Here is a 14,099-nt window from a genome sequence, read left to right as displayed (position 1 = left end):
CATGAATTAAATTGAAGCTCTCTAAAATCAAATGAACTAGAGGCTTGGTTTGAGTTAGAAAAAAATATTTTTCAAAAATTCATTTTTATTTAAATAGTATTTGATAAAAATTCATTAAATATAAATACACGTGTTTAGTAGCTCCTTTTCAAAATATTTTTGCATTTGGTTCGTTATATACTAAAATGTTTTTATTAATGTAAAATTACTATAAAGGAAATTTTTGGCGATACCGGTGGTTGGAGTTGGCTGGCGATGGTCACTAGAGATCAAGGACAATTGCACGAAAATGGTAGTCAGAGGTTTGTTGGCAAGTGGTGGGCAAAGGTTTGCTCGCAGCAGTTGTCAAAGGTGGTGGCCAAAACTTCTCAAATTAGAAAAAGATTAAACATTGTACTCAAAATTCATATTTTTTAAAAGTTGATTTCAAGTGTTTATTCTGGACCAACTTTATAGACTCATTTTTCAAAATTCATTTAAATTGGTTGTCAAACACTTTAATTTTTTTTTTCAAAATGACTTTTTTTAAAAAAAAAAAAAATTAATCACTTGAAAATGTATTCCAAATACATTATGTATTGAAATTAAACTGAATTGATTTAAGCTCAAATCATATAGACAAAGTTTGTAATCCATATAGGTCAAATAGAACTTTGTCCAAATCACAAGGACCAAATTTGAATTTAACCATTTTTCTTGTTTAAATTGCTATTTTGATCTCATTGTTTGAGTTTAATTTTCATTTTCTTTTACAATATATGGGGTGGGAGAATCGAACCATGGTCCACGCACTATGTAAATTGATCTATGCTTATTTTGACAATTTTAGTTTTCATTTAGTTTATAACTTTTTTAGTACAACCATTAGGGTGCATAAGAATTTGAACCTCCAACCTTAAAAGAAGAAATATATGTCAATTACCTTCAGGTCTAATTATACTTATGTTGATAATGGAAATTAAAATTTAAGAATCTTTTTAACTTAATTTCCATGGTTTCGTTAGAAGCTAAATATATGTTATGAACTATGAAGCACAGATACTTCATGTGAGGTAAAGAATCAGACACGTATCAGATACTGATACTTCCAGATACTTCCCAGATACGTATCTGACACGCGATTTAACGTATTTATACTTCCAGATACTTTTCAGATACGTATCTGACACACGATTTGACGTATCTATTTATACTTTTTTTTAAGAAAAAAGACAAGTAACTCATCTAATTTTTCCCAATCTAAAATTAGACAACCTATTTAAAAAGCTCACTACTCGAGTCCAAAACTAAAAAAAAAAAAAAAAAAAAAACGGACCAAACCCTAGACTAGAATCATCTAATCTCCATCTTCACATTTGAGTCCCCACAAAGTCCACCAAAATATAAACCATTTTGATATCTTCAACAATAAGTTCTTTGTTTATCTTCATACTTCTCCCTCTAGTCTTTTCTTTTTCTTCTTTGTAATATGAGTCACTTTTCTACTACATTTTATTAATTATTGTACTTTAACATCTTAGATGTTGCTTTTTTTGTATTGTATTTTATTTTGTGCTATTGTTATTAACTTGTATGTTAAATTTATCTATATCCTAATTTTCTTTAAGAAAAAGAAGATATATTTTAAACATATCAGTATCCTCGTTTTTTTAAAAATATATATATTAAAAAAAATGACGCATCTTTAGACATATCCATATTTTAGTTTTTTAGAAATTGACTAATCGTCGTATTCGATCGTATCCGTATCATATAGCCATATCAGTATCTGTGCTTCATAGGTTATGAACATATAAATAACTAAAGTGAAAAATTTTAAATGAAAAGGCACTCAAAAATTTAGAGTGATAAAACTTCATCAATATGCAACTCAAAATATAAATGGCAAAAGGAGTTTAAGAAGCTATTTTGGTTAGACTTAAAAAAAAAGATCAAAGGCCAAATTAATTTAACGATTCTAACGTATCTAAATAATTGACCTAATAACAAGACTTTAGATATAATTTTTCGATTTCAAACTAAACTTTAAATGTTATACTATCAACTCATCAACGATAGTTAAATGACGGAGATCTCACCCTTATTTAATACATTCTAGAAAGGATATTTAAAAACAATTAAATTTGACAAAGTTATTAAATAAAATGTGAACAAAAAATACCGAATCCTTGGTGGTTCACATCAAACATTATTTTACTTGTGTACCAATAGACTAATGTTTTCTAATAATATTAAGAAAAAATTAGTAAAAGACAATTTAGAGATAATAATTTGAGTGATTTAATTATAAAAGTAAAATTGAAACTTTCAACATTATAAGGACTAAATTGAAGAAAAACTACAACTATAAATATGAAATTTAAAAATTTAAAAATTAAAATTAAGTCAAACTATAGAAGATAAAAATTTGTAAAACTATAATGCAGGTAAATTGAAACTGATGGAAATTTATACTTTAGAAGTTAAAATAAAAAAGTTATGCACCCAACCTGGTCAAAGTTATTTATTTATTTATTTATTTATTTTCTTTTTTGGGTGTGTACATAAAACATAAAGCTTCAAACAATGGTTTTATTTGTCTATACATTGAAAGTGGATCCTAGTCAAAGTCAAAAAGGAAATAATTAAGAGTTGGAAAGAAAAAGTGGTAGGATCCATGTGGGAAAATTTATATTTTCAAATCTCTTTTTGTTTTTAATATATATATATATATAGTTATTGACATTTTTCTTCTATCCATTTATATTGGAATTGTTTTCTTCAATATTACATTTAAATGTAGAAGTAGGAAATAAATTATGTAATTTTTTTTTTTTGAACTTCATTCAATTATACTTCAAATTTAGATAAGTACTGTAATTTTAATATGAAACTTTAAAAGCATGTAAATTTTAACATGAAACTTCAAATTTACATTTATATTGGTTAAAATTTTAAACTTTTTTTTTAGAAAATAACTAAAACAATTAAGTATACATTCAAGGAATTACAAAACATACAATAATAATATAAACTTGATAAGACTCGTTTAAAGGAATTTTTTAAGAAGATTTTCAAAAAAAGAATAAGAAAGACTATTTACATAAAATAGTAAAATTTAATTTAATTTTTTTTTTTTTTTTTTATAGAGGTTGATAGAGGCGAATAGAAGCTTATCAATGTCTATCAATGATAGAAATTAATAGAAGTTTATTATTGGTACTATGTGATAAATATTGATAAAAGTCTATCGGTTCTCTTTATCCGTACCAGTTTTGAGTTGACTGTTCGACGCTCAGGGAGGCCCTCGAAGGAGTCGTTCCCAGTCCGTCCCCCAATTGGCACGCTGCGACCCGCTCTCGCCGTGGGAGCAACTCGAGCAGTCCATCGACAGCTGACGGGTTCAGACTGGGACCCGTGCCCATATATATATTTTTAATTATTTTTGTAAATAAGTTAAACTTTTTTCTATGAGTGATTTTTTTTTATCCTTTTGTAAAGTTATTCAATGCATGGTTAAGTATTGATTTTATTGGAATTAGCTAGTGAACTGTGGAGATTTCCACTTTCTTATTCTTCATATTATTATTATTAAATTTAGGTGGAGGAGTTAGTGAAAAAGTTGAATAAAATGGAACAATTGCAATATTTACCTAAATTTAACGTGGAAATTTATATAACTTAAAAATTTAAGGGTTAAAAATTGATTTCATTTCCATAAAAGATATTGTACCTATTTAATTAGTAGAACTATGTTGAGATTAACAAAAACATTTGTATTTTAATTTTCTGTTCTCTTCACCAATATAATTACCAAATAGGTTATATATATATTTTTGTCCCCTCTCCTCTCCTTCATCTCTCTCATGTATTTTATAACACTTTAAAAAAAAAGACATTTCATGACACATAAACAGTAGAAATTTAGAAAATAGAGAAAAAAAAAACAGGCATAAAAGCTAAATTTACGTTTTTTTTTAAATGAAGAAAAGGAATTTTTCGATTTTTTTGAAATTTATAACATATTTTTGTCATGAATTTATGAGTTAGAAAAATGATAAAGGTGCAACTTTGGTGGAAAAAGACGGTAAATTTTGATTTTGATTTTTTTTTACATGATAGTTTTTTGTGTCACCAATTTATGATTAGAATTAATAGTCATTAAAGAATTAGTGATAATTCTTTAGAATCATTAAAATGAAAAAAAAAAAAGGTTTTTGGCAAGAAAAAAATGAAAATTTTGGAATTTTAGATTTTTATGAATGTTTTTTTCGTGTCATCAATATAGAACTTGAATTAATTATCATTAAAGAGCAATGGACGAAAAATGTGTTAGGTTAATTAATATTAAATTAGAAAAATGTTAACTACGCTTAGTAAAATTTAACTTTAATACTAAAGTGGTGTATATTTATTTGAACCAAAATATACTTAGACTAACGTCTCATTTGGGACCGAACTTGCAACAGTAAAAAGAGATTATGACAAAAAAAAATATTATACTTTTATCAAGTAATTTAGATTAAACAAAAATTAACTGAAATTCCAATTAATCATATATAAATTTAAGTAAAAATATATTTTAATAAATTATAAATTAAGTATCAATAGAAAAATAAAATAGTACTAGATAAATTTTAATTTAAATTAGAAAAAATGATTGACGATATTTGATAAATTAAGACTAAATTTATGTAAATTTAATTATATGAATCAAGTTAGTGAAAAAAAAACTAGTTACAATTAAGATTTTTTTTTTTAAAAAAAAAAACACTTTTAACGGTATCAAAATCAACATTATCAATCTATGACTATGATTAACATTCTTTAAATAGAAATAATTAATTACAAAGTATTTTTTATTTAATAAATAAAATAAAATAATATTAGAAAGCTAATTACATTCACATGTTTTTATATATGATATATTATTTTTATGTTTAAGAAAAACATCGAGAAAAAATAAAAAGAGTGGAAGTTATAATAGAAGTTTTTCAGATTTTTTTTTCACGCTAACACAAAATTTGATATATTAAAAATGTCGAGTTTACTCTGTTAAATTTCAAGAATAATTTAGACCTTTATTCACTAATATTAGATTAATTGAATTTGTCAATTGTTTCTAATTATAATAGGAAAATATGCACAAATAAGAAAAGTTTGCATGTCCTTATTTCATTTCTGGAAGTTCCTAAATTGATCAATTCAATCGGGACAAGCCCTTTTTCTTTTTTTAGTACAACATTAAGTTTAATTTTGTAGCTAACTAACACAATTACTTAATCAATAATGTTGATCCAACATTTTATTAACGTAATAAATTAAGATTTAACATAATAATGTTAACAGGTAGATATGGAAATAGTATCCATAAGCTTAATTTTCAAAAACAAAAAAAAAAAAAATTAAAAATCAAATAGTTACCAAACGGTATCTAAATAACTAATACAACATCATTAAAGTTAGAGTCATGACAAACTTAATTTAATAATATATAGTATATCCGGTGTATATAGTTTATTTTTTATTGCTATAATATTTTGATGCTTGAAATGTTGCAATTGAAGAGGGTCTAAGGTGCATTAGTTTGCTTCTCAACGCATTTGTCTTAGTTGAATCTAATAGCATGTGTACGATTTCAGAACATTTTTGGTTAAGATGGTCGCATATGAAACTATGCAGTTGACTTTTTTTGTAGTGATTCAATCTTTTGACACATTCAACGGTCTCAATACATGGTGTCTGATGGCCTGACTTGATGGGTGATGGATGAGACTTGCTCTTTCTCCCAAACAAGTGAATTCTCTAGCTAAGTTCTTTGGTCTTGTTAATGTTGATAAAGATAAAGATGTTATTGTTCGATAATAATGTTGTTTTTTTCACTATTTTGTTATTCTAAAAAAAAAGAAAGTATCTATGGTAATGTGAAAAAAAATACTCCTGACATTTGATTTAATAGAAATAGATAGGTTAAGTTACATGTTTGTTTAGTTCTTAAATTTTGAGGATTGTATCTATTTAGTCCTTAAACTTCTAAAAGTAATCTAGCAGGTCTTTAAATTTTCAATTTTGTGTCTAATAGGCTATTGAAATTTCTATATTACATTTGATAAGTCCCCAACAACTTCAACTTTTTTTTTTTTTTAAAGAAAAGTTTATTGATATATATGTATTACAAGTTAAAATTTTATGTCTATTGAAACTCTAATTTTTCAATATCGTATCTAGAAAATCTCCCAATTATTAACATTTTCAGAGATTAAATTTATAATTTTAAGAATCAATTAAAATAGACAAGTTGTTGGAACTAATGTGGTATTTGATTAAATAGATATATATTATTAAGGCCCCATTTTTGAACTATTTGGTTTGGTTTGGTTTTGTTTCTTTTTTAAAATTAAGCCTATAAATATCTCTTCCATCTCTAGGCTTATTTGTTTTGATATCTATTTTTTACTCATGTTTTTAAAAATCAAATCATGTTTTGAAATTTAATATTAAACCTGTTTTTAGTTTTGAAATTTAGCTAAAAATATAACTCATTCTCTTAACCTGACGTCTTTTCTGTAATACAACTTTATACTTGGGCTTCCCTCTAGCCCTGCTCTTCCTTTGTACCCCTACTTTTATAAATCAATGAAAATGGATAATGGATATGATGAGGACGCTACGAATGTGTCAACCTAGTTGAGATGTTCCGATGTGTCTACTGATCCACTTTGTATCTCTTTCTGACAATAATATAACTCTTTCACTTGTAAGGAAAGATGAAAACAATGGTAGGAAATTGAGAGGAAATAAACACAATTTTAAAAAACTAAAAACCAAATGGTTATCAAATAAGACTTAAGTATTTGAATTTGAATTAGTGATCTAGAAGTTTGTGGTTTAAATCTCTTTACCTGCCTATTGTATAAAAAACACAATTTAGGTTAAAAAAAGTGATAGAAAGGATTTTCATGTTTATAAAGTAATTAAAACATGCGATTGAATAATCATGTTTCACATGCACACTTGACACACATTAACAGTGACATGAACTAAAAGAGTACTAAAAAAATTGATATCAACTTAAAAGAATGCCCAAGTTAAATGTTTGATTTGATTTGCAAACTAGATGTATTCTGATTAATTTTTAACACAAAAAGTTCAACAAACTATGTTTGGATAAAATATTTTATCTAAATGATCACAAAGATTCGAATACAATTTAATTCCTCGAGCGATAATATATTCTTGCTTTAAAGGGCAAAAGATTTAAGTTTCAACGAGAAAAGTATTATTTCTTCGAAAAACACATATTTAACTCTAAATTTTTCTATATTATCAAATAAATCAAAATTTTAAAAACATTTTTTTATATAAAAATATATATTTCAAAGTAGATATTGAGATCATTAGATTTTTTTTTTTTTTTTTTTTAATGTATGGTTCACATAGTTTTATTTATACAAACTCAAAATAAAGAAGTTATGTTTGATACGTAAATAATAAATATATGTTTATCCCTTATATACCTATACTATAAGTATGGTATATATACATGTAACTTTATGTATTACATAATATAAAGTCTCAAACCATATATACTTTAGTTATATAATCTCATTTTTTCTAACTAATTAATTTCGTACAATGAATCTTGAGGACTCCAACTCTAATCTTAACAATCTTAGATTTTTCTTTTTTATTATAATAAGGGTGGAGGAATTTATTTTATCCATTTTAGTTGTTAATATATAATTTGTGAGTTCTTATTGACTAGAATTTTTGATTGATTAGAACTCAATACGTCTAAATTTATGTACTTCAAATTGAAAAAAACCATATACTAAAATTAACTCCAAACTTCTTATATCCTTTAGTATACAAACTTTCATTTTAATTGTAAAATAAATCATTTTCTACTTAAAAAAAGAGGTATTTTCCAATCTTATCATATGTTCACTTTTTTTTTTTGCTTTGGAGCAGCTTTTAAGGGGTTGTGAATTTTAGACCATCCACAAAGGCACAAGCTGCATCATGATGATGCCAACCATTGCCAAATTATGAATAACATGCCCATCTCTTTCCTCATTATTCCTCCTTTTGAGGAGGAATCACTTTTCTTTAAACAACAAAAATATTATACATTTTATTTTTTTTCACATTCAAAATTACATTAAAAATAATAATAATAATAATAAAGGTGAACTCATACCTTCCCTTTTCAAGAATAATTTTAAAGGCATGTAATGGTAAATATCACATTCTCCCTCAAGAAAAATCTATTATTATTATTATTATTATTATTATTATTTTTTTTTTGTAGTAGTACACCTTTTTTTTCACTTAGATTTTGATCCAAATCATTAAGAAAAGAATGTTTAGACGCATCTTGAGCTACATTCGTTTTTGTATAGTTTACTAGGCACATCTCGATGAATTTCATGGAACAATCCGTCTCACTCTACAATATTTGGTTGTCAAAGAAACTTGTAAGATATTAAATCCTAATTAGATGGTCACAATAGATTATTCTCATGAACTTTTTAGCCTTTTATCAAGGAGATGTTTCCTTATCTAAATTTACATTTCATGTTTTTCGAATCTACCTTTTACAAATTATAAACTTAGAAAAGTAAAATATACTCTGATTCCAAGTTTAGATTTATAATTATTCGTTGACAAACAACTTTGATTTTTTTTTTCGACACATTTTATAGGTTTCTTTTTAATAATACTTTTATAATATTATATTGACTCTTAGGAATGCAATTGGGTTTTTCTTTGGTTGCTAATGATTATGATCTTCTAATTTTGATCTGAAATAGAAAATCTTAGAAGCTTTTGTGTTGTGGTGTGATTCAAAATCCACACCTTTTCTTAGTCATAATTCACACAACACAAGATCAAAGGCTTAAGAAAATCCCACTAGTAAAAAGAGCATCAAAAGAAGAGATTTTTTTTTTTTTTTTTTAAAAAAATAAATTTTAAAATAATTTTTATTTTATAGTTTTTATAAATAGTTAACAAACATGTCTAAATGACTCTTTCTTCTCTCAAAAGGACAAGTCAAACGGTAATTAAAAGCTTAAATATTCCTAGATGCATATTAGCTCAAGATCATTTTTGATAGGCCAGATATTTCAACTGATTTTTATATTTGCTGTTTTAAAATTAATTGGTCACTATTAGGAAAATTATTTTAAATAAAAAAATTATAAAAAAATATTTATAAATATAACGAAATATTACAGTTTATCTATGATAGACTGTCACAAATAGACACAATAATAGTCTATCACGGTCTATTATAGATGGAAATGAAATTTTACTATATCATATCAATATTTTGATTCATTTTGTTATATTTAAAAATTAGCCGCTATTCAAATATTTTCTCAATTGAACAATGTTTAAATCATAAATCATATATATATATATATATATAATGGTTAAAAAACAACCCCAGAGTATTAAGTGAAGACATGACTTTTTAAAAAAATATATTAAATTATAGAAAATACTCTTTAAATTTTATATTTTGTTTCAAAAATATTTTAAAATTTTAATTTTTTTTTTAAAAAAAGTTTAAAAATAGTCTTATCATTGTTTTTAATGAAATCCATTCGTTTCTTGTTTAGAAAAGACCACATAAACATTAAAAAAATTTCTAATAAAACTTTTGAATATTTAAAAGTATAACAAATTATTAGGTGATTTTTTTGGTAAAAAATTAATTTTTTTTAAAGTTTAAGGGTATGTTAACGAAATTTTCTAATGAAAGTAATTTTATGATAATTTCTTAAATTTTTTTTAGTATAACAATTATATGATGAAGAATGAACTTTCGACCTTTAAAGATAGAACACATGTCAACATCATTGAGCTAAACTCACATTAGCATTCACTTAAGGAGCTAAATAAAAAAGATATGCTAATTAATTAATGAATAATAATAGTAAATAAAGATGATTAAAATTAGCATGGGCTAGAAACTTTCCCAATCTCAAATCCTTGGGAAAAAGGTTGTCAACCAAAGAAAGGCCATGATTTTTATATTTTCTAAAATGATAAGAGACTGTTGGGAGAAAGTACTAATCACATCAAAAGCAGCTAAGTTTACTTTTTCTTTATTATATTATTTTATTATTATTATTATTATTATTTATTTTATATATATATAAAAAAAAAACTCTCTCTCTTCTTCTATCTTTCAAAAGAAAGAAAAAGAGAGAATAATAAAAAAAAGAAGCAAGAATCAATAGGAATCCACATATGATAGATAGCTCTCAAAAGAGAATTGGGAAATATTGTAATAAATAACATCAAAGAGAGATCTAGAGAGAGAGAGAGTGCATATTTGGTAACCTCATTCACAAATTGAGGCCAAAAAAGAGAGAGAGAAATAAAAAAAAGGGTTTTATTTTTTATTTTTTATTTTAATAGAGTTCTTGTTTAGCCTCTCTAAAACAGTGTCTTAAATGAGAATTTTTTGGTGTGTGTATGATTATTCATCTAATTTGCAAGCTCAATATTCAAAACTCAGCTTGCTTTGTTCATGCCAGAACCAAAGCCCTCAAATCCAAGGTACAATATTTTCTTCTCTCTTTTCAATTATATTATTTTCTCAAATTATTGGTTTATGGTGTGATTATGGCAATTTTGAAAGCTTTTCTTTGTGGGTTTTGTATCTTATTAATTGTGGCTATAGCTTCTCAGAAATTATTGTGAAAAATTTGAAGGCAATCAAAGTTTCTTTGTGGGTCTTACCTTATTGGCTTTTTTCCTTGAATAATTATGTTCAATTTTTATGCCAATAATAGGAAGTTTACCTTTTTGTGATTTTTATTTTAAAATTACCTCATGCTTCTCACTATGTCAATCTTTCATTCTTAAGAGAGTAGAATTTGATGGGTTTTTTCCCCTCTTAAATTAGTTCAGTGAGAGTGAGATTTTTTTTTTTTCTCTTAATTGTGATAGAAATTTCACCTCAAAGTTTTAATTTATAGCGTTAATTTGCAAAGCACAACTCTTTTGTTTTTAATGTCAAAATGGTATAATATGATGTAAACAATTGAGATGTTTGAAAGCATATGAAAAATATTGAGATGTGACTTGGATGGAAGTAGAAGGTGAAAGTAAAATTGGGCCATTAAGATCACCTTTTTGGTTTGGACTTAAATGTTTGGCCCATTGTTCATTAGCCTAAAATTTCCAAATCATCAAAACAAGGCTAACTATTTATCATTACTTTTTAAGAAATAGTAATAAATATAGCTTATTTTATTATCAAAATAAACATGTCACTTTTGCATCATTAATCTTCTCAAATCTTTGACTTATAAGTCATGTTATTAACATTACTCTTCAGACATTTTTTATTTTTTATTTTTAAAAAACTAATTTATTTTCCTTAAACATTAGAAAATTAGATGTAATTTTTGTTTAATTATAGTAATTTGGACTTGGTCCCAATATGTTTTAACAAGTCTTGTTTTGTTATTTGTTATTTGTTATTTTGTTTTTTAAACTCAACCTTAAACCTAAAGTTGAGGATTTTTCTTTCTCCTCAACTAGTGAAAATAGGGCATGCCATTCTTGGAAGTTGGTATATTAAATTGGTCGACTTTAGCTCTTTCATTTTAAATTCTACACTAAGGGGATTTTTAAAAATAGGAAAGTAAGATAAATTATTTACATAAAATAATAAAATTTTAATCTTCTTCAATAGAAGAAGATAGAAGTCTATTAATATCTATAAGATTTTTTTTTTATTATTTCGATAAATAGTTTGACATTTTTTATGAGTGAAAATATTTCATAAAAGAAAAAAAAAGGTATTCCCATTTTTCAATAGTTAATGGAAATTATGTGTGATATGAAATTGGTATTTGACAGGAAGCCCTGGTATCAAAGAGCAATGGAAATAGTGGGAACTCAATGGAAAACAAGTCCAAAATCAAGAGAAATGACAAATATTCCAACAACAAATGGGACAATGAATTCAAAGGGCAATGAATTCTCAAGAATTGGAAATAATAACAATTCCAATAACAGCAACAATATTAATAATAAGTACAACAAAATGAGAAAATGCACTTCTCTAAAGATAGCAACTTCATTTACAAGAGTATGTCTTTGTGCACCAATCTCTTCTTACAATGAAATTTTTCAACAAGCTGAAATTCCACCAAGGAGAAGCCATAGCTATCCAAGATCTAAGCCTTTTCCAACCAACAATGCCAATCATATCACACATGAAAGAGTACTTCTTCCAACTGCAAGACTTAGCGGCGAAAGTAGTAGACGGTTTTTTCGAGGAAAGTCGCTCACCGACGACGTTTTGATGCGGAGATTTGTCGTCGAAGAAGAGGCAATGATGCAAGTGAGGAGGAGAAATCAAATGGAAGTTATAAGGAAAAGGAATTTGATGAGAAGGAAGAAGCTTGGACCAAGCCCTCTAAGCAAAATGATCATAGCTGAGGAAGAACAATGACATACATATAATATATACCCTCAAAATTGTTGTTTAATTTACTTCTTATGTCAAGACTTGTAAAGTTTTGAAGTTTCTCTCTTTCCTTTTTTTTCAAAATTTTGCTAGTAATGCATTTGTGCAATTAAGGGGTTGCATTGTAGCACTTTTTGTCCAAGTTTTGCTATTATATATAATTTTTTTTTAAAAAAATTTAACTTACAAGTACTGTCCTCGAACTTTTAAGATTTTGTGTGTAGTCTTTAAATTTAAAAAATGATGGATAATAAATTTTTGAATTATACCTAATTAAATGTATACATATAGTTTAAACGATCTCTAAGCAGTCTCCAAAACTCACTTTTATTTAGAGGTTGTTTATATTAAAAAAAAAATTAAAGTTTTGAAATAGAATAAATACAAACATCAAAGTGCAGAGACAATCTAAAATTTTTTAAAATATAGAAATAAGTGGATAGTCGAATCCTAATAATTTAACTTTAACATTTTTCTTAAAAAAAAAAAATTATGAAAACAAATCACTACACATAACCTAATTTTTTAAGTGATGTTTTTGATGTGCTTAAATTCATTCTATCAAATTGATGGATCTTATCTTATAACCCGAGATGTTTCAAATCTTTTGAAAGTTTTATGTTTATAAAAAAAATTATTTAGTTGGATTTTTTAGTTCATCATAGTTGATGTTAGCTTTAATAATGCAAAGCTCTTTGATAAGTTTTTCTTGAAAGAATATTTTGTAGATAAGGAAATTTGATTTCATATTGTCAGAGCTTTTGTAATTTATTTTGCCAATACACCATTTTATATTATTAAATGTAATTTTCATATCATCAAAATTAATTTGTGTTTTGGAGTGTTTTTTTTTTTAAAATAACAAAAATGATTTTGAAAAATTTAAAATCGCTCCTAAACATACACTAAGAAAGTTGGAGTGCATATGTATTTCTTTATATTTAAAATTCCTATTTTAGGCTAAAAATGAACTAACTCAATTGATATAAAAAATTGTACTATTTAACTTTAAGGATAGAGATTCATTTTTTTCACTCTAATATTATCAAGAAAAAATTCCTCTTTTAATTAATTAATTAATTATATATATATATATACATTTTAGTTACTGAAGTGTATGCTTGCATTTTAGTCTTTACACTAAAAAAAAACATTCTAATTTAATTTTAAACTTTGTTCAAAAGCCATTTTACTCCTCAATGATTCTTTGTATGCATTGAATAGAAACTTGTCCTAATAAAATATCTCTTCTATTCAAGAAAATTATTTTAAATTACAAAATTTTTGAAAATATTTATAAATATTACAAAGTATCACAATTTATATGCGATATCGCGATAGATCATGATAGTCCACTATCTGTGTCTATCTGTTCAGATAGACACAAATAGTAGTCTATCACAGTCTATTGCAGATAGACAATGAAATTTTACTATATTTATAAGTGATTTTGTTCATTTTTCTATATTTAAAAATAATCATTTTATTTATGCATACACTTGTTTGAGATATGTGTTTTATAGTCAATTTCACACTAGATCCTAATTGAAACAATGGTTTAAGTCTTCATGATGTGGTTTAAAAAAGGGTCTTTAAAATGTATTTGATAGTATATTTATAAAAC

The 14,099-nt window shown here is 25.3% G+C and overlaps 1 protein-coding gene across 1 annotated transcript; it reads left to right on the top strand.

Annotated features, from left to right (window-relative positions):
- The first annotated feature begins 10,211 nt into the window (after positions 1-10,211).
- LOC120067832 (diacylglycerol kinase A) lies at positions 10,212-12,636 on the top strand. The gene is made up of 2 exons (XM_039019424.1): positions 10,212-10,551; positions 11,863-12,636. Exons 1-2 carry the CDS (start codon positions 10,523-10,525, stop codon positions 12,458-12,460), a joined length of 627 nt encoding a protein of 208 aa, XP_038875352.1. The 5' UTR covers positions 10,212-10,522; the 3' UTR covers positions 12,461-12,636.
- Positions 12,637-14,099: the final 1,463 nt, after the last annotated feature.

The sequence above is a fragment of the Benincasa hispida genome, chromosome 12 (assembly GCF_009727055.1).
Source record: "Benincasa hispida cultivar B227 chromosome 12, ASM972705v1, whole genome shotgun sequence".
NCBI classification, from domain to species: Eukaryota; Viridiplantae; Streptophyta; class Magnoliopsida; order Cucurbitales; family Cucurbitaceae; genus Benincasa; species Benincasa hispida.
This window is presented reverse-complemented; position numbering and strand designations above follow the sequence as displayed.

Coding starts and splice junctions, on each gene's coding strand:
- LOC120067832 (XM_039019424.1), top strand. CDS start 10,523: ATGCCAGAACCAAAGCCCTCAAATCCAAG. Junction 10,552..11,862: donor CCAAAGCCCTCAAATCCAAG/GTACAATATTTT, acceptor GGTATTTGACAG/GAAGCCCTGGTATCAAAGAG.